A 20,474-nucleotide genomic window follows, 5' to 3' on the forward strand; every position below is an offset into this window, starting at 1 on the left:
TAGAATTAGCCTGGTGTATTTTTTTCTGCTGCAGATATTATTTTATATCTGTTCATAACAATTTGTGTTCTATATCTTATCTTTTTATCATAATTTATTCCTAGGTATTTTATTGGCCTGGTAGAAATTGTGATACAAATGGGTAGTTTTTCTTTTCTATTTTGAGGTGGTCATTAACAAAGTACAGTTCTGCTTTTTGCATGTGTATCTTGTATATAGCCACGTTCCTGATCTCTGATTAGTTTTAGAAAGGTATTGGGTATACAGTGACGTATGCACAGTTTTCTCTCCTGAAATCTATACCACTGATTTCCTCTTGCTAGAACACAGACCTCTAAAGCATGGTGAAATAATACTGTTGGTTCAGGATCGTTTAAATTGTGGTCCAATCACTTCAAGTAAAAAAGTCTTGATAAATATGACGTTGGCCAGTACACCGTACCTAATCTCCGGTGTCTTAGCTCAGTGTAGTTTGGCTAGGGATGGGTTGTGCTTTGTTCCCTCATGTTCCTTCTACAAGGTGAGAGGACTACAGATTTAGATGTATTCAAATGAGGATGTATTCAAATGAGATGTATTCAAATGAGGCGGGTGGGATGGCTCAGAGGTTAAATGCTGTTCTAGAGGGCCTGCTACAATTCCCTGCAGCACCCAAACAGCTGCTCCCCTTCTGCATCTCCAGTCCTAGGGGATCCGACGCCCCTCTCCCAGCCTCTAAGGGCAATAGGCACACAAGGAGTGCACAGAGGTAGAGGAAGGCAGATGCCCACACACATAAGTAAATTTAAACCATGAAGCGAGGCTTTCTGACCCTGGGAAGGTCAGGCAAGAGAGTTGCAGGTGGCCAGACTTTAGGAGAATGAGTCAGCTAAAAGATTTTTTTTTCCTCTCCCCTTTACTCCCCATCGATAAAGTGCCAAGCACTACCCAGGCCATGCCTGCACCCTTGCCCTCCTTCCCAGGGTGGGACCTGAAACTCTCCGAACAATAGTAATATTAGAGTGGCTTATTGCACCACTCTAGGGTTTGCAGATATAAACGCTATATATGGATTTTATTCCTATGTACCTATAAAATATGAATTATTGAGCCCTAGTTTTATAGATTAGTATGGTTTTATATGTATATATGGTTTTATGTATCTGCTAAGGGATTTATGTGTGGGAAAAGTCTTCTATATGTGGAAGGTTATGTGTAGATAAATATGAAGCCAGGCAAGTTCACAAAGAGATATTCAGATCTCAGAGAGAGAGAGAGAGAGAGAGAGAGAGAGAGAGAGAGAGAGAGACAGCCCTTTGACTTGTACCACGTGCATAGTATCTGTACTAAGGTAAACTTTCACCAAGTGTGTCCACTAGGTCTATGTATTCCTTCATGCCTGTTTTAGGTGAGAAGGCTATCGCTTGTAGAACCACAGAGGTGCTGTGGTGTTGGAGAACAGGAGTTCTAGCCTGGATCTTGTGTCTGTTAAGAAGGAAACACTGCCTGGGGAGAGAGTATGTGTATGGTCATGTGTGTGTGTGCACGTGTGTGGAGTGTTGTATCTCTGGCCCTTTTTGAAGATAATTTTTCTGAGCACCTCCTTTAACAAAACCCTCATGAGTATATGCAAGCTAATTGTATCCACAGATATAATTATATACTTTAGTAAGGATGGCATGATATTAATAAAATATATTAAGATAGATTTAGTAAGAAAGAGCCACTTCCAGTGTTTTTCTTTCTTTCTTTCTTTCTTTTTTTTTTTTAGTGAGTTTTAGTAGAATTTATTACTCAGCCCAGCAGGCAGTAATTCAGGTTACTGTGGGCAGCTTGGGGCCTTAGTGGCTCTGGGCTTGTGAGGCCAGTGGTTACAGGCACAGCAACAGAAAAGCTAAAAATCCAGGGAGCACACTGGAGAAAGCATCTTGCCTCTGACCTTTGTGGAGCGTTCCCCACAGTGAAATTTTCCCAGCGTGGGCAACATTTTGAGCTAGCTCCTCCGAGTGTGATCCCTCGGCTGTTGTGAGTCGGTTTTGATGATGTTGCAGAATGACAGGACACCGGGTTCCTTTTTCAGAAAGCCTTCCAGTTGGCCACCATCTAGCGAAAGCCTCTCCTTGTGTGCCTGGCTCAGCGCTGACAGCTGGACAGAAGTGTGCTGACTAATGAAGAAACAGAAGTGTGAAGCACAGAGAGAACCAATAGCAAGGGGCCTTAGTAGAGGAGCCACAAGATGGTGGCAAGTGCAGTAACAGGCAGATGGGGATGGGGCGGAGTTCTAGTTAACATCTCTACTCTGTCTGTCTGTCTGTCTGTCTCTCTGTGTGTCTCTCTCTTTCTTTCTGTCTATCTGTCTCTGTCTGTATCTCTCTCTCTCATGTGTGTGTATGTGTGTGTGTGTGTGTGTGTGTGTGTGTGTGTGTGTAAAGAGTGGAAGTCAACAGCAAATGCCTTCCTCTATTTTCTGAAATTACTGTCTCTCACTGAACTCGTGCCTCATTGACTCAGCTAAACTGGCTACCCAACAAGTCCCAGGACTCCTCCTGTCTCTGCCTCCCCAGCACTGGGATTACAGGGACATACCATGGTGCTTGGATGCTGCTTCCTGAAAGGCTTGGGTACCAGAACCCTGCCTAGAGGTGGCAGTGAGAGAATGAAAACCGGACAGACACACATACAACAAAGCTGGGATTATGTGAGGTTCTCTGCTTTTTAGCTGGCCCATGTGAATAATGGTTTTGCCAATTCATTATGGGCCAATTGCTCTCAGAGTCCTTAACAGGCCATGCTCCTGTCGAAATCCACATTCGCCAGGAACTACACTCACTCACGGCTTCCTCTACTCCCTCCACCTGAATTTTTATGTAGTTGTTGGGGGCCCGAACTCAGGTTCTAACATTGCATGGACTGTTTATGTAACTTAATGAATTGAGTAGATTGTTATGTGGCAATAGCGATAGAAATATGCGCTGGAACATTAACATGACTGTTAGTTTAATCACCAACTTGATAACAACCCAGGGTCACTTGATTGGGTTGGCCTATGGGGCATGTTTATAGCTTATTGTTTTGATTGCCAGAACGGATGTGGGGTGATCTAACCTGAAATCGAGAATCGCTATTCCCTGGTTTGGGGCCCTGGACTGTGTAGAAGCAGGGAGAAGCTGGCTGAGTCCTAAGTGTGTGTGTGTGTTCATTGGCCACTTGCCCTTGATTGTGGATCTGCCTACCATGCCTGGCTGCTTCAAGTTCCTGCCATCTTAACTTCTCTGGAATGATGGCCTGGATTTGCAAGGGAAAAGAAGCTTTTCTCTCCTAAGCTTGTTTTTGTTAGGGTCTTTATCACGGCGGCAGAAATAAAACCAGGGCTATTCATCCATTTGGTTTTTTTTGTGTGTGTGTGTTCTGGGGTCAGATTTTTCAAGTCTTAAATTGTTCTGTAGGTCCTCCGACATCCTGGGCCCCTTATTCATGAGCTGTAGGTATCTAAAGGATTTAGAAGGGTGAGTACCTGAGAAGGGAATTCCTCTACAGCCTCACAACTCCTGGCATGAAACTGTCTGGGGCAAATCTTTAGCCCTCCTCTCTACTCCAAATGCAAGGTGTCCCTCACTTATTTGGAGGAGGCGGGGCATCCGCTTATTACCCACACAGAGTGGTTCCATCCCAGGATTTATCGCTTTGTTCCCACTGATGTGTGCCCCAGGCCTAAGTGGTTCTTCAGAAATCCCTGGGTGAAAGCTACCTTTTCCGTGTACACTCAGGAGAAATGGTGGTGATGCAAGGCAGTGTGCATGAGTCTGTAACATCTCCCACAGCGTGACGAAGCCTCTAGGCCAGCAATGCGATTCTCTAGAAATCAAATTCCCTTTTCTGGTGCTCAGTACAGAAACAGTCTCCACATCTGCACACCTCTGTGCCTTTGTGTGTGTGCATTCTCTGTCTCTCTCTGTCTTTCAGTCTCTGTCTCTCTCTGTGTCTCTGTCTCTGTCTCTCTCTGTCTCTCTCTGTCTCTCTCTGTCTCTCTCTCTCTCTCTCTCTCACACACACACACACACACACACACACACACACACACACACACACACGCACACTTGCCTTCCTTTCCTGTTCTCCTACCTTTAACCTATGACTCTTTGGGCCTGCTGAGAATAAGAAGAAGACTATCCCCTTCCAATACCCAGATGGGCCTGATGATTTTCCTACCCAGACCCTGCTAGGAAGGGTCTAGGCTGAGGGCCTCAGTAAGATGTGTGCCCCTCATAAAGAATCTGAAGCTACAGTTCCTCTTGCTTCCCCCGGTCCATGCCAGCTTGCTTAAAGCCCTTCTTTCTCCAGAGTGCTTGCTGTTGTGGAAAGAACCTTTCTCAGTTGCTCAGGAAGGGCAGGACTGCAGTGCACTTCCTTTGTGAGTCTCTAGGGAGGGGGGAATTTCTCATTGCTCTGAGCAAGGATGCTAGCATCCTCCTGTGTCTCTTCATTCTGAGTAAAAACAACAACAACAAAAAAAACCCTGATAATATAACAGAAGCCAGAGATCTGAAAGCAGACCACTAACTTATTACAGTGAACATTTGCAAGTGAACATGTGTGGCCGGAGGGACATATGGTGGGACACACTGTGACATACTACAGCTCCACGATGAGATGGTTTCTATGCTTTGCTTTTTGTTGTTGTTGGGTTTGCTTGTGTGTGTGTGTGTGTGTGTGTGTGTGTGTGTGTGTGTGTGTGATTTTTTTAAAAAAAATGTGTGTGTCGGGGGAGGATGTTGCAAAGGCGAAGGGCAGATATGAGGGGATGGGGCATGAGCAGTGACTGGGGTGCATGATATGAAACTCATAAATAATCAATTAAAAACAAACAAACAAAAAACAAACCAACCAACCAACTGAAAAACAAACAAACAACACCTCACCCTGATGATGCATCTACCCAGCTTGGACTGAGTGGAGTCCCTGTATGGCCTTCAATACCTCAGCACTGTCATCTTGGCTGTGTTCCTGGGGCTGGGTTTGCCCTTGGCATGGCCTTCCAATGCTGATTTTCTGAGCCCAGAATTCTAGGGTGCCAAGGTTAAGGCAAGCTCTGGCATGCTGCTTGGAATATGCATGTGCGTGACAAGGTCTGGGCGAGCCAGTTTTTGGATGCAAAAAAAACACCCTCGGCAGCCTGATTTCCACATCCATCACTCCCTGCCCCGCCCTCAAAAGAGTGATTAAGAAACAGAACAAACATGACCCTCCCTCCTTGGTGGTGGTTGGGAAACCAGGAATTTGGGGGAGAAATCGCTTCACTGGCTGATGGTGGCTGACTGAAAGCAGACTTCCAGATTTCTAAATCCTCCTCAAGGGTCCTCATCACGTGCTACTCAGACGCACATTTCTCTAATCTTACTAATTTAAAGGCAAGTAACAACAGATTAAGTGTCGTGAGAGTACAGTACAGGATTGGAAGTAGTTGGATCTTTGTCCTCACTTCCTGCCCAGACCTTCATGAATGCCTGTGCTTTTCTGAGGGCTGGGATGGCAAACCGGTACCGCTTTGCTCATTGTAACAAGCCGCTTTACCTTTTTAAAAGCTTATGCTTAAAGGGGTGACTTTTTGGAAAGTTTGAAGGATGGGGGCTGGGACCAAGTTTGAGATTAGAGGGAAGGGCAGAGGGGGTGATTACTGATCGGCAATAACTTAATCAATGCCCTATATTGCATAACAAGGCCAGTGTGAAAGCGCAGAGGGAGTGGGGTTGGGGAACTGCCAGGCTACTGCAGGTGTGGAGATGATGTTGCGGAGCACAGGGGACTTTCATGCCCCTGCCCCAACGCCCTTTGCACTTCTCCACCTGTGTCTTATTGCACTGTTGGTAATATCTACTGCAGTGAACCCTTGAGTAATTTCGTTCTGTGAGTGGTTCTAACAGGGTGTACAAAGCCCAGTGAAGGAGGCTCTGGTTTGCAGCCAAGCTATACAGGGGCTGTGGGGGGTCTGAAATGGAGGCAGTCTTGTGGAACTGAGCCCTTCACGTGACATGCCAGCTGGGTGGGAGAGGACCCCATCCCTCAGCCTGGTAACACAAGTGCTGTGTGAGTGAAAGTAATGCATCAGAAAAAAGTTGTGGGGTTTTTTTTTCCCTCCTTATAAACATGTTAAAGGGTCAGTGATTGCTATTTCCTTGAGTGAACCTTTACTACTTGAATGAAAATGAAGCCCCAGGATGAAATGGATAGGCAGCCCCAAAGCTAGTCCTCTCACCCACAAACTCGCACTGAGGGCCTCCTGTATGCCAACCGCTGGTCTGCATGCAGATAAAATAGAGAGTAAAGGGGACCTTGATTGACCCTGCCCTGCCTGTACTACTGGTAGTTGGGAGAGAGGCAGTAAACACATAATAGGTGAGATAAAGATGGCAAAGAAGGGGAGGAGCTCCAGAGTGACAGGCTGGGCTGTTTGTCCACGGGTTTACTGGGGAAAGTGTCACAGAACCTCAAAGGAAAGGCGTGACCAGAGCTGACCTCTTGATTATTATGCCTATCATCCAGGAGGAGTGTCTCAGGGTTTTATTGCTGTGAAGAGACACCATGACCACAGCAACTCTTAAAAAAAAAAAAAAAAAAAAAAAAAAAAAAGATTTATTTATTTATTACATATACGGTGTTCGGCCTGCATGTACACCTGCATGCCAGAAGAGGGCATTAGATCACATTGTAGATGGTTGTGAGCCACCGTGTATGGTTGCTAGAGATTGAAATCAGCAGGCAGTGCTTTTAACCTCTGAGCCATCTCTCCAGCCCTGCCACAGCAACTCTTACAAAGGAAAACATGTAATTGGGGCTGGCTCACACTTTTGGAGGTTTGGTCCATTATCTTCATGGCAGGGAGCATGGCGGCATGCAGGTAGACACAATGCTAGAAAATAAGCCAGGAATTCTGCATCTGGGTTGGCAGGCAGCAGGGAGAAAGAGATACTGGGCCTGGCTTGAACAGCTGACGCCTCAAAGCCCACCCCCAGTGACACTGCTTCCTCCAACAAGGCTATACCTCCTAATCCTTTTAAGGAATGCCACTCCCTATGAGCCTACTGAGGCCATTTTCACTTAACCCACCAAAGGGAGGGCTAGAAAGCTGTAACCCTCTGGTCACATCTGCCCAGAGCTCTGCTGTTACAGGAACAGGCTTATCATATTTATTCAATGTTGTTGGTCTCTCACGCTCCAGAGCTCTGTCCTTTCACAGTCATCAATGGCACCAGTGAATAAGAAGGGCTTGGGCCACAGGTGGGAATGTTATCTACCCCTAATAGCAAACAAGGGGTTTCAAAATACATCCTAGGAGCCCTGTGGCTTTTTGAGCCCATTTTAGGACCCATGAAATCAACGCTGTTCTCATAGCAGCACCAAAATGGCTGTCTGCTTTGCCCAAGTGCATCTTCTTCTAAGGGCACTGTGAAATTTTCTGGAAGCTTCAGGGCATGTGACATTGCAACAGACAAATGAAAAAGGAAATTATGGATTGCACCTGTGACCTAGGAGGTCAGACATTAAATGGACTTGAGAAAACATCAAACAAAGCCACTCTTTGACAGTTTTATATCCTCCCATCCCAGAGTGGTGTTAACAAAAACGGGATTATTCTTGTTTGTGTATGTTAACCAGGAGGTGTTTGTGTGTGTATGACATCTTTGGCTACTTTAGTCCACGAGAACATTGTGAAGAGTGTGACGAAGAAGGTTCTGAGGGCCACTTATGGCAGACCCAGGCTGGCTCACTGCAGCACTCACTCCATTTGAAGCACTGCCTGATTCTAGAACTGCAAATAAAAGCCACTTAAGTTTATTTTTTAAAAATTCATTTTGAGATTTTATTTACTTTAAATATATGTGTATGTCTATATGTAAATTTGTGTACCATGAGCTTGCACTGTCCACAGAGGTCAGAAGAGCCCCTGGAGCTTGGTTTACAGATGGTTGTTAGCTGCTATGTGGGTGCTGGGAATCGAACTTGGGTCCTCTGGAAGAGCAGCCAGTGCTCTTAACTGCTGAGCCATATCTTCAGGCACCCTCCTCTGTTTTAGGCAAATGCTCATGTACTCCAGGCTGTCCTCAGACTCACTATGTAGCTAGGATGACCTTAAACTTCTGACCCTTCTGCCTCTACTCCTTGATAAAGAGATTATTGGCTGGCAAACATTCTACCAACGGAATTTCATCCCTAGCCCTCAATTAAGTTTTAGAACTAAACTTGTCATCATTTTCCACCAACTAACGACTGTGAAGGAATTCTAAGTCCAAGAGTGTGTGAACAGTTGAGCCAGCAGTAGCTAACTTTAGGTTTCTTTCCAAAGCTACAAGGGTAACAATGTCCTTTGCTTAGGTAGCAGCCTCAGTTTCCTGCACAGAGAAGGCTGCACATAACTGCATTCTGGGCTTTGTACGATGTAAGAAGATGGGAGAGGTTAAGTCCTCACTTGTGTCTCCCAAGAGAATACACTGAAGTCAATGTCCAGCATCTTTGAAGTTGACCTTGGATGCACAGTCATTGCAGATGGAGTTAGAGAAGATGAGGTCCTTAGGATGGGTCCCACCCTATAAGACTGGCATCCCCATAAAGATAGGGTCACATAGACCCAAAGAGGCACATAAGAGAAGTTGATAATTAAGAATTGTGAGGGAGGGCTGGAGAGATGGCTCAGAGGTTAAGAGCACGGACTGTTCTTCCCGAGGTCCTGAGTTCAAATGTTGGCAAACACATGGTGGTTCACCACCATCTATAATGTGATCTAATGCCCTCTTCTGGCCTGCAGGTGAACATGCACGCAGAGCACTGAATACTTAATAAATTAAAAAAAAAAAAAAAAAAAAAAAGAATTGTGAGGGAGACAGGCAGGGCTCTGTGTTGCTTTGACTGTCAAATATGTCCTCTGTCATGTTAGTATTTCCCTTGTTGGGAACAAAGTTGGCAAGAAAGTGTCAAAACATTGAGAAAGAACCATTCTACTATCCTCATAAAGGCACAGGTCTGCTGGAGTCCCCCGAGCTCCCTCCAGGTTGCCCACTGGAGAAAGAGAGACCCATTAGTGGAGATGAAGCTGACTGAAGGCAACTGTATGCTTAAATGTGGTTAAATATTTATTTAGCTCTCTTCAATTTGAGGGCATTTAGAACAAAAGATAGGAAGGCGGGGAGTATTAAAACCACTGGGTGTGTGTTAAATATTAATTTATCTTTCTACAATTTGAGGGCATTTAGAGCAAAGGATAGGAAGGCGGGGAGTATTAATCACTGGGTGTGTTAGAGGGAGTAGCTCAGGGCCCTGTGGCTTCAGGAGTATTCACTGTTGTTGCTTTAACTTCTCCTAGGATGGCTTGCCTCCTTCCTGCCGGTCAGAGAGTTGCAGCAGGGTTTCTCTTCTTAGTGCTTTGGGGCTCAGCTCTAGGTGACAAACTGCTGGTGGTCCCCCAGGATGGAAGCCACTGGCTTAGCATGAAGGAGATAGTGGAGAATCTCAGTCAAAGAGGGCATGACATTGTGGTGCTTGTGCCGGAAGTCAACTTGCTTTTAGGAGAATCCAAATACTACATAAGGAAAACCTTCCCGGTGCCCTATGACCTAGAAGAGCTGCAGACCCGTTTCCGCTCCTTTGGAAACCACCACTTTGCTCCCAGGTCACAGCTGATGGCTCCTCTAAAAGAGTACAGGAACAACATGATTGTCATCGACTTGTGCTTTTTCAGCTGCCGGAGCCTCCTGAAGGACACTGCCACCCTCAGCTTCCTCAGGGAGAGCAAGTTCGATGCTCTGTTCACAGATCCCGCCATGCCGTGCGGTGTGATCCTGGCTGAGTATCTCAGGCTGCCCTCCGTCTACCTCTTCAGAGGTTTTCCGTGCTCTCTGGAGCACATGCATGGTCAAAGTCCAAGCCCCGTGTCCTACGTCCCCAGATTCTACACCAAATTCTCAGACCGCATGACATTTCCCCAACGGGTGGCCAACTTCATCGTTAACATCTTAGAGAACTACCTATTCTATTGTCTGTATTCAAAGTACGAAGTCCTCGCCTCCGAGCTCCTCGAGAGAGACGTGTCCCTATCCGCCTTACACCAGAACTCAGTGTGGCTGTTACGGTATGACTTTGTGTTCGAGCACCCCCGGCCAGTCATGCCCAACATGATTTTCATTGGAGGGACTAACTGCAAGAAGGAAGGGAAGCTGTCTCAGGTGGGTGACTCGAGTCTTCCTCTTCCGTGTCTCTTCCCTAGCAGGTGCGCACGCCTCTTGTCGGCTGGCTGCTCCCTCTCCTGTGTTTGGCCTCTTCCTGGGAAAAGATGGTCACATGACACGGTGGTAGGCAAAGGGGTGTCAGGCTCAGAGTAGCAAGGGGTCCTCAAAGCTGGATGAATACAGGTTCTCGCCTGGCTTCAGGAGAAAGTGTGCTTGGTTCGGTGACAGTCTCAGAGCCCTTGACGGAGCGTTAGAAATGTTTAGTCCACAGAGGTGAAGGTTCGAGTCAGGAGACGGGTCCAAATCTAAAACCTCTCAACCAATTCTGTCAGTCACATATGTCGTCCTTGGGCCCTAAGCCAGAGGGTCAACCAGTGGAAGTCAGGGGTCCTAGCTCCCCGAGTCTTGGCTTTCTCATGCTCCACAGCTAATAAAGCACAGACAGTATTGTTTTAAAGGGACGTTGACAACAACAGTGGAAGAATATGCGGCAGAATGTATGTGGCTTCCATGTACTCTCCGGCCTTTATCAGAAAGAAAGAAACAAGCAAGTCTTTATGAAGTAGGATATATAGTTACTTTGGAAAATAATAATGTGAGTTTTTAATTCAAAACAGCTGAAGAGCTTCAGGCCACTCCTGCCTTTTATACAGGATTTCCATTTGAGAGGAAAGCCTCAAGCAGACCCCAAGAGGCTCCCTGATACCTTCACAGCTGCTGTGATGGGAACGCATGGGGCCAGGTGGACTAGTGGTTTTCACAGTGCTGTAAACGTTCTGAATGGCTGATCTGGTCTTGGGATGTAGCTAAATGGGGACACACTTGTGTTTGCCTAGCACGTGGGAGGGCCTGAGCTCAACTGCCAAAAAAAAAAAAAAAAAAAAAATTTGCCTAGCACGTGTGAGGGTCTGAGCTCAACCGCAAAAAAAAAAAAAAAAGATATAGGGAGAGAAACGCAAAGGAAGGAAGGAAGGTGGAAAAAAAGGTAGGTTAGCTCCATGAGTTTGTTTGTTTAAAAGAATATACAGGTCTAGCATAGGGGCACAAATCTGTAATCTGAGTGAGCAGGACACTCTGGAAAGCTTAGGTGGGTGGATGATGAATTCAAGGACAGCCTGGGAGGGAGAAAAAAAAAAAAAAAGAAATTGGGAGAAAGAGAGAGGGTGAAGGACTGAAGGAAAGAAGGGAAGAAAGGAAAGAGAGGTAGAGGGAGAAGGAGAAATGGCAAAGAAATAGGGAAGGGAGAGAGAGAGAGGATATATCACAGAGAATAAAACAAAACCTTGGGTTTTAGCATAAAAACACACTGTTCATTGTGCCCTTCTCCACCCCCCCCCCCAATGCTGATTCATCCTTAGCATGCTCTTTTTAAAGCACGTTATTTAATCTAGTGCACACAGGGCCTGTGATGTGTGGCTACCTTCAGTGTTTGGCTTCTTTCCTTGGAGATTGCAAAACATTTTGGCTGCCAGTTTCTGTTTACCAGTTATAAAGGCTGGGGTGAGCCCAGGCTCCCACGTGGTATTCCACATCTGTGTCTAAACAGCTAGAGATGTAGCTAATAATTTTGGTAATATTGGATCAGATGAATGACTTGAAATTAAAAAAAAAATGTTTTGCGTATCTTTTTATCTTTCTAAGTGAATTTTAAAAACAAACCTTAGGTGTAGTTTGTTCAGTTCAATGATTGTGTGTGTGTGTGTGTGTGTGTGTGTGTGTGTGTCCTAGTTTCCTCTGTTGCTGTGATAAACCACACTGACCAAAAGCAGTTTTGGGGGTGGGTGTTTCTTTGGCTTACACTTGTAGTGTACAGCCCATCCTTGGGGGAAGTCAGGGCAAGAACTCAAGAACTCAAGTCGGAACCTAAAGGCAGAAACCTTCCGAGGAAGAGGCGGCTTGCTGCCTCGCTCAGGCTCATGCATAACTCACCTGTTACCTCATGTGCCACCTGTTCGGGGCACACTGCTGCTCACAGTGAGCTAGGCACCCCTACATCAACTAATGTTCTGTAGACAACTCCACAGACCAGTCTGACCAGGGCAGCCCCTCAGCTGAGACTCCCTTCTCAGGTGACTTTAGGTTGTGTCAAGTTGATAGTTAAAGCCAACTAGGAAAAAAAAAAAAAAAAAAATATATATATATATATATATATATGTTGTTCAGATTTTTCAACAATCACAAGAGTCATTTAATACCATTTCCAGTCATCCCAAAAAACATCCCTTAGCTCTAACCTTAGACAACCTCCTGTCCCCATGGACTTGTCTATTCTGGAAATTTCAAATAAAATTGGTGATCTTTTGTGTCAGCTGTCAGCTTTCTTAGTCCATGTTGTAGTCTGTATCATGATGTACTTCACTTTTGTATCTGATTAATATTATGGGTATGAATAGCTCACGTTTTATCAGTTTATTGACATTTGAGCTTCTACAATTTGAATAGCTTCCATTATTAAGAAAAGTTCTGCATAGGGTAGTGGTGGCACACTCCTTTAATCCCAGCACTCGGGAGGCAGAAGCAGGTGGATCGCTGTGAGTTTGAGGCCAGCCTGGTCTACAAAGCAAGTCAGGACAGCCAGGGCTACCCAGAGAAACCCTGTCTTGAAAAAAAAAAGTCCTATTATGATAATTTTGGAACAAGCCTTTGAACACATTTCTGGTTCTTTTGAGTATATGTTCAGATGTGTAATTGTGTGACCCTATTACAATTTTATGTTTAAATTATTGAGAACCTGAGGTTTTTTTTTTTTCACAGTTGCTTCACTGTTTTACATTCCCATTAGTAATGAATGGAAGGTTCCAGTATCTCAACATCTTTGCCAAAACTTGTTATTTTCCATTAAAAACTGTGGCCATCCTAGTAGGTATGAATGCTATCTCACAGTTTTAATTTTCATTTCTATAATGGCTTGATATCGGCATCTTTTCAACTGTTTATTAGCCATTTCTGTGTCTTTTTGGGGGAGGAAAACATGAAGCCCAATGCATGTCTCTAAACTGTTTCTGTACTTGTGGTTGAGTTGTAATGAATGTAGAATGTATACACTTATATAGCAATCTCTTACCAGATTATTTTTCTTTGTATGTGTGTAAAAGGTGTGTGTGTGTGTGTGTGTGTGTGTGTGTGTGTGTGTCTGTCTGTGCATATGTGTTTGTGCAGGTACAATGGTGTACCTGTGGTGGTCAGAGGACAACCTTTCTACTTTGTTTGAGACAGGCTCTACTGTTGTTCAGGGCTGTGGAGTCAGGCTGGATGGCCCAAGCTCTGTGGATTCTCTTGTCTCTGCCTCTGTCTCTCTGAGGGTGTGCCAGGGTTACAGATGCATGCACCCACATCTGCTTCCATGTGTATTCAAGGGATCTGAACTCCGGTCCTCAGGCTTGCTCCTGTAAGTACCCCACCCAGGGGGACGTTCCCCCTCGCTTTCTTTTACTTCCTCCATGCCATCCTTGCCATCCTAACAACACTAAAAGCTCTGTGCCGTGATTGTGGGGTACTCTTCTCTGTGTTGTGGTCCTCTTTAGTATTTTTCAACCCTGTTTTCTACTTCTTATTTGAGACTTACACTTTAAAACTATTACTAAAATATTTTATGAGCATTTGTACATTTGTTGGTGTGGAGGTTTATGTATGCATGTGTGGGTGCCAGCAGAGGACAGAAGTTGGAGCTGAAGTAGCAGGCAATTTTTAGCCACCTAATATAGTTGCAGGATCCCAAAATCTGGTCGTCTGGAAGAATGATAAGTGCTCTTACCTGTCGTACTGTCTTTCTGGCACATTTTAGTTTTCAGTATAATTTTAAATGGGATTGTTTCAGTTTAATTTTGAATTTTATATTATTAGAAATATAATCAATTTTTAAATAGTGATTATGTATCCTGTAACTACAAGAAGAGAGCTCCATTTCTTCCTTTCCATCCTGGGAAGCCTGTCTGTCTGTCTGTCTGTCTGTCTATCATCTACTTATCATCGATCTGTCTATCTATCTATCTAATTATCATCTAACTATAAATCATCTATCATCTGTCTATATTTGCTGCTTAGTTGCCTTGCTAGAATGTGTGAGAAAGGAAGACATTTTTTTTTGTTGTTGTTGTTGCTCCCAATCTTAGAAGGAAAGCATTTAGCCTTTCATCATTAATTGCTAATAACTAGAGATATTTGGGCAGATTCTCAGATTAAAACATTGAGACAATTTCCAACTGTCACTAGTTTGTTTTGTATTCTTACTGTACAGGATCTGGTGCATTTCGTCAAATGGATTTCTTATGTCTGTTAAGATCAGCGTGTGGCTTCTTCTTTAGTCCATGACAAAGTGTAGTACAGCGGGTTAGTCTTAAGTCAAGTCTGTGTTTCAGGGAGACTACCACTTACCCTATCATAACCCTTTCTTATGGTTTGACATCATTTTGCTGAGGATTTCTGTGTACATATTCATGAAAGATGCTGGAAGGTTTATACACTTTAAAATTATTTGTTTAGTGTAGGGTAAGGGTGCACATACTATGGACATGCATGTGGACACCATAGGACAACATGCAGGAGTTAATTCTCTCTGTCATCATGCCTGGTCCATGACTGAACTGCAGCCGTCAGTCTTGATGGCAAGCACTTTTATGCTCAGTTTTATCCCAGTAAAACAATCTGATCTTTGTAAGATGTAAGGATATCACTGGTTTGTGGGATGAGTTGAAAATGTTTTCCCTTCCCCCACTGCTGTGAAGAATTGGAGCTGACTGTGTATAGATGTAGGACTTTTGATTTCTGTATGAAGAAGCCACTTGACCCTAGATTCCTTTGTGGTCAATTTAAAAAAAAAAAAAAAATCACTAATTCAGCATTTGTGGTTGTTTTTTGGCTATTGAAGGTGAACATATGTTCACGGTAGCAAACACTATGCCATGCGCATGTTCCCTGGACTTTCCTCATATTTACTGCCACCCTCACTATGCTCTGTTGTCATAGGCCTCTCCCCCCACTACTGGTCCCAAGCAAGTTGTAGTTGCTTTGTTCTAATACTTCTTTTTGGTTTTCCACAGACCATACAATATCCATTTTCCTGGGTAAATACTTATAAGTGGGACTGTTAAATCCCAAGTTTCCATAAGAAATTACCAAGCTACTTTTCAAAGCAGTTGCATTATTTTATATACCTCACAGGAGTTTGTCTGAGTTTCAGTTGTTCTGTGTCCTTGCTAATGTATGTTATTAGCAGCCTTGTCTGTATTAGCCATTTGAATTTGTGTGCTAGACGCTTACCCCAGGTATTGTTTGCCTCTTTTTCATAACTGGCAATGGTGTGCTCCTTGCACAACTCTCTGGGTGTTACCGAGCACATATTCAGATGGGTGCCTTATCAAATCTGAGTTCACTTTTATTGTTTAACTTATTTTTAAATTGTGAAGTCTCTTTGTATATTTTAAATACTATCTTTTGCCAGATACATGCTGCCATTTTCTTAGGGGTCCCCTCACCCACTTTTAGAAATGAGAATTTTCTAGGGGAAAATGTTTCAGTGAGACACACACACACACACACACACACACACACACACACACACACACACACACACAGAGAGAGAGAGAGAGAGAGAGAGAGAGAGAGAGAGAGAGAGAGAGAGAGAGAGAGACAGACAGACAGACAGACAGACAGACAGACAGACAGACAGACACAGACAGACAGACAGAGATAGACAGTGAGATAATGGTGCAGATGCCCTCAGAGGCCAGAAGAGGGCGTTGGATTCCTCTCTCGGCCCATACTATTGAAAGGGGGCCAGAAAAGGCCACACATAGAAAAGACATTCACAGGAGGGTGTCGCTGGGCCAACTCCCCTAAGTGAGCCTGAGCAGCTCCCCCAAAAGGTGTTTGGACCAGTCTTAGCCCGCCTTGCCTCTTCAGCTGTTCTACAGACCAATCACAACCTTGCCTGTTTGGCATCAATCACAGCAGCAACTCCTCCAGACCAAGGGAAGTGCCAGCCAGGTGCCTTGGGCTGAACTGTTGCTCGGTGATTTGGAGTTCAATAACGCTTCCAGAAGCAAATCCTCTGGTCTGAACAGCACTGGATGTGTACAGTTGCCTCACCCAGTCAGACCTCAGGTTGAAAGCTGACTTTTGTCGCGTTCCTTCTGTTATGTCCCCTGCACGGCAATGGGCTGGTTTGTGTGGATTTGGGGAAAAGCTTAGGCTGAGTTCAGTCCTAAGGAGCCACTAAGCAACCACGGAACCTCAAGCATCGGCTTAAATAGTTTGCTTTCAGCCCTCAGAGAGAGAGAGAGAGAGCGCGCACCGCCTGTAACAGTGCTTTTTGGCACGTGAAAGTGAATTCACGACAGACCCACAGTGGGCCGAGGGAGATCGCCAGCCCCGTCCTGGTGTGCTCTCTCACAGGTGTTCAGTGCAGTTGTGAGATGCCACCCAAATCTAGGTAGAAGAGTCGCACCCCACCTCCAGGAAGTGGCTACCTCGCATAGTGAATGTTGCAGGAGGGTTGGGGGGTGGGGGTGGGGGTGAGGGCAGCATCTTTTTAATGCCAACAGTAGCACTCTAGAGAAGAGAGCTTAGGTGCTAAGCTCTGATTTCCCAGTTAACCGCCTCATTCCCTTTCTTGCTACTATTATGGCCATTGCAAAGGACACGAGTGGCGACAACCTAGAATTAGGTCAGCCTCATTAGAAGGCAATTGATGCGGTCTGACTTGTTGAAGGGCAAAAACGGAGCCTTTTGGACGACATGTGCAGAAGTGGCCGGGGCAGAGGGAAGAGCTACAGAGAGCACTAAAGTTGCTTTTGGAAAAGGAAAAGCAGGAGAACTAAGACCCTAGGCTTCTGGAAAGTATAACGCACAGAGGAGCTTTTGCACTGTGTGAGTTGGAAGTGATGTGTACGCATACGTTTGCTCAGTGGTCAGTTCTGTTTTCAGTGTAAATGTCTGAGTTAGGCAATTTCTCCCGACCAGGTTAGGCAGAAAGGCAGAGCTGTAGTGAGGTGGGATGATAGGCAAGTCAGGGAGCGTGGTCACACAACACTGGGTGACAACAATCTACTTGGCACTTGTGAGGGTAGCACTGTGGGGGCAGGACCAGCCTCCGGGGCTTTGACCTACCTGGTCACACAGCGGCTTTCTTCATCTTGGAATTTGAACATAGAGCTGACAAATTTTATGGTCCATGTTGTTCTTGGAGACTCCTATTAGCACGTGGGGCTGGCGGTAATCTTTTTTTTTTTTTTTTTTTTTTTTTTTTTTTTTTTTGGTTTTTCGAGACAGGGTTTCTCTGTGTAGCCTTGGCCATCCTGGACTCACTTTGTAGACCAGGCTGGCCTCGAACTCACAGTGATCCGCCTGCCTCTGCCTCCCGAGTGCTGGGATTAAAGGCGAGCGCCACCACGCCCGGCACTGGCGATAATCTTATAGAAGCTTGATTACAAACCCAAGTAGAGGCCCTGACTAATATCCACCCAGTGAACGTTAATAATAAATAGAGCACAGCCCTCAGCATTTAGGAGGACAGACTGCACACTTAGGAAGACCCCTCCCCGCCCCCACCCCAGGCCCTTGTTTTTCTCCCTTTGGTCCCAAGGTGAACCATGCCAGCAGTATGCTGTGTCAACCCACTGTGTGTAACTGCCTGGGCTGGTCTTGCCCAAGTGTGCTTTAGATAGCTACGGCTCTTATTTCACTATGTAGATACAGAATTCTGAGAGGTCCCCTCAGTGGATTCATATCATGGGATCTTGAGTTTGTGTCCCTTCTAGCTGACCCCATCTGTGACAGCAGTTAGCACCTGCCAATAGTGTCACCAGTCATTTATAGATCTATCTCTTGGTACAGCGTATGGACCAAGCCAGAAAACCAATGGTGCCTCTTCGTTTTGTTAAAGTTGTCTTTGGCCAACATCTATGTTTTATAATGCAACCAGGTGCCTCTTGAGAATGGGAGGAGAGACTTAAAAGTCATTAAATAGACGTTTCGCAGCTGCAAAAAGTGCCTAAGAGAAATAGGTTAAAATGGGAAAGGTTTATTTTGACTTGTGATTTCAGAAGCATCAGCTCACAGTAGGCTGGTTTCATGCTCTTTGGGCCTTCGTCAAAGCAGAAACATCACGACAGAGAGGCTGCCAGGGAGCAGATGTTCCTTAAAGGACAGCCAAGTATAAATGTGCATATAGAGAGCCAGCACCCTCATCATCTTCTGACTCAATAGTGCCACCAAGCGGGGCCCAAACTTTTAACCATGAGATTTTTTTTTTTTTTTAGTGGGACACTTCAAATCAAAACTCTGGGATTACACCCAGTGATTACACTGGAGGCCAAGGCATCGGACCCCGTTCGGAGTTCAGCTGCAACTTAGATATGGCTAGTAGGGTAAAAGCAATGAAATGAAATGAAATGAAACGGCTTCCCGTAGCCTATCTCAGGAGCTGGAAGAAAAGAGGTGAACTGGGGTGCCCTTAGTGGGAGCGGTGGGTCCTAGAAGTTGTTCTAGAAAGGAAGTGAGGTGGTCAGAATCTTTGGAGAAGAGGCTGTAAGATAGGACAGGGGTGAAGGGCAGGGATGGATTTATTCTGTAATGGTTAACTTCAAGGGCAATGACATGCTGTCCTGTGTCAAGCCACTTTGTCAGGTGGCCTGGGGGAAAGATGGTGAGGTAACTAATGTAGGAAGCATACAACCTGCTGGGGCTTCTGGGGAGATAGCACAGGACTCCAGGTCCCCATGTAAGGCCTCACAGGGCCTCTGTTCTTGTTGTGTGCTCGGCCCTGGGCTGAAGGCAGAAAGGTACTCACTTTCCCCATGGAGGGCAGCCCCTGGCTGAGCATGGGAGAGGTGAGAGAGCTACCAGGCTGTGGTCTTGGCTCCAGAGGTAAACTGACACTTCGGAGGAGTAGAGCTTTTCCCACCACTCCTTACACCAAGGCAGAACACAAATAAGGTTGCTTGGTGGCTTTCAAGAATCCTTTGTCCTGGAACACCTGAAGACACTTTTTAAAGATGTGGCATATTTGGAAATGTTATCCGCCTTCTGTGTAAAGTCTTGCCTGGGTCTATTGCAACACCTCTGATTAAACAATGAACTTACACATTTTGCAGCTGCGATGAGTGCCTAAGAGAACTAGATTAAAGCGGGAAAGGTTTATTTTGACTTGTGGTTTCAGAAGCAGCAGCTCACAGGCCTTCGGCAAGGCAGAAACATCATGACAGGCTGCCAGAGAGTAGATGTTCCTTAAAGAACATCTGGGCTGAGCACACAGCAAGAACAGAGGCCTTGTGAGATCTTACGTGGGGACCTGGAGTCCTGTGGCCATCTCCCAAAAGCCCCCATCGAATTTCCTTCTATGTGGTTTTAAGAGGTCTTATTTATCCCTGTGGCACAATACTAGTGATGTACACATCCCAGACTGCATCGGGCCTCTGTTGGTGTGTTTACTCAGCTTTTGGTACAGGCAGTGTCCGTTCTTTAAGAACTTGGTTTTTATTTATTTATTTATTTGTTTGTTTATTTTACATATCTAGTCTTTCCAAATATCTCTCCCTTTCTTCTAATAGTCTTTGATGAGCTAAAGTATTGGGGTGTCTGTAGCTGCATGTTTTGGGTCTGCAGTGCCCACTGGGAAGACTCAGAGACTCGAAACTTTCAGCCTTCAGGAGAATAGGCTTTTAGATTGAGCCATCTCCAGAGCCAGTACAAAGGGAGGCGCTCATGGAAAACAGAGCTCATTAAGCCCACTTTATGTCATTGCTTCTACTGGCCTGGCCTAAGCATGCTCAGGTTTTGTTGACTCTTAACCGTGGGTGTACACAGAATGTGCAACAGACCTTGCTTTCAATTGAGTCATCTAATTTTGAATGTGGAATATCTTCCTCTGTTCCCACACTTAACAACAACCAGCAGCTTCAAAAACCGGTTCCAGATCATTTACAGAAATATCTAGGTAAATGAACCCATCAGAGAGGCAATTCCTCTTTATCTGGGGCAAGCTAACTTATCAGTGTTTCTCATAGTGTACTGAGTGCTCCTTTTGGGTGGAAAAGGGGACTTCAAAGAGTTAGCTAATAGGGTTACAGTCAGAAATGCTACATCGTAGATCAAAATCCAAGGCACTCCTCCCTAGCTCAGGGCCAGCTTGTTAAAATGTGGCCAGCGAAAAATGAGGTGATGAACTGAAATGGGAATACACAGCCTTGTTTTTTAAAATTGGAGGGGAAAAAGAAAAGACATGAACTAGGATGCTCTCTTCCTCTCTAGAGACCGAGTATCCTGTCATGTTGTTGTTTT

At 45.1% G+C, this 20,474-nt stretch overlaps 1 protein-coding gene across 3 annotated transcripts in view; it reads left to right on the forward strand.

Moving 5' to 3' along the window:
- Positions 1-20,474, forward strand: part of LOC127196518 (UDP-glucuronosyltransferase 1-6) — a 118,570-nt gene that overhangs the window by 56,419 nt on the left and 41,677 nt on the right. Inside the window, exons 1-2 of one of the 3 annotated variants that reach the window (XM_051154287.1) lie at positions 5,235-5,387; positions 9,335-10,193. The exons of 1 other annotated variant lie outside the window; for it this stretch is intronic. In XM_051154287.1, the coding sequence (XP_051010244.1) occupies positions 9,336-10,193 (858 nt within the window). In that variant the 5' untranslated portion in view covers positions 5,235-5,387; position 9,335. Of the gene's footprint in view, positions 1-5,234; positions 5,388-9,303; positions 10,194-20,474 lie in introns of those variants that run through there. One more of the 3 variants, XM_051154288.1, reaches the window with a different exon arrangement.

The sequence above is a fragment of the Acomys russatus genome, chromosome 12, assembly GCF_903995435.1.
Source record: "Acomys russatus chromosome 12, mAcoRus1.1, whole genome shotgun sequence".
In the NCBI taxonomy this organism is placed as follows: domain Eukaryota; kingdom Metazoa; phylum Chordata; class Mammalia; order Rodentia; family Muridae; genus Acomys; species Acomys russatus.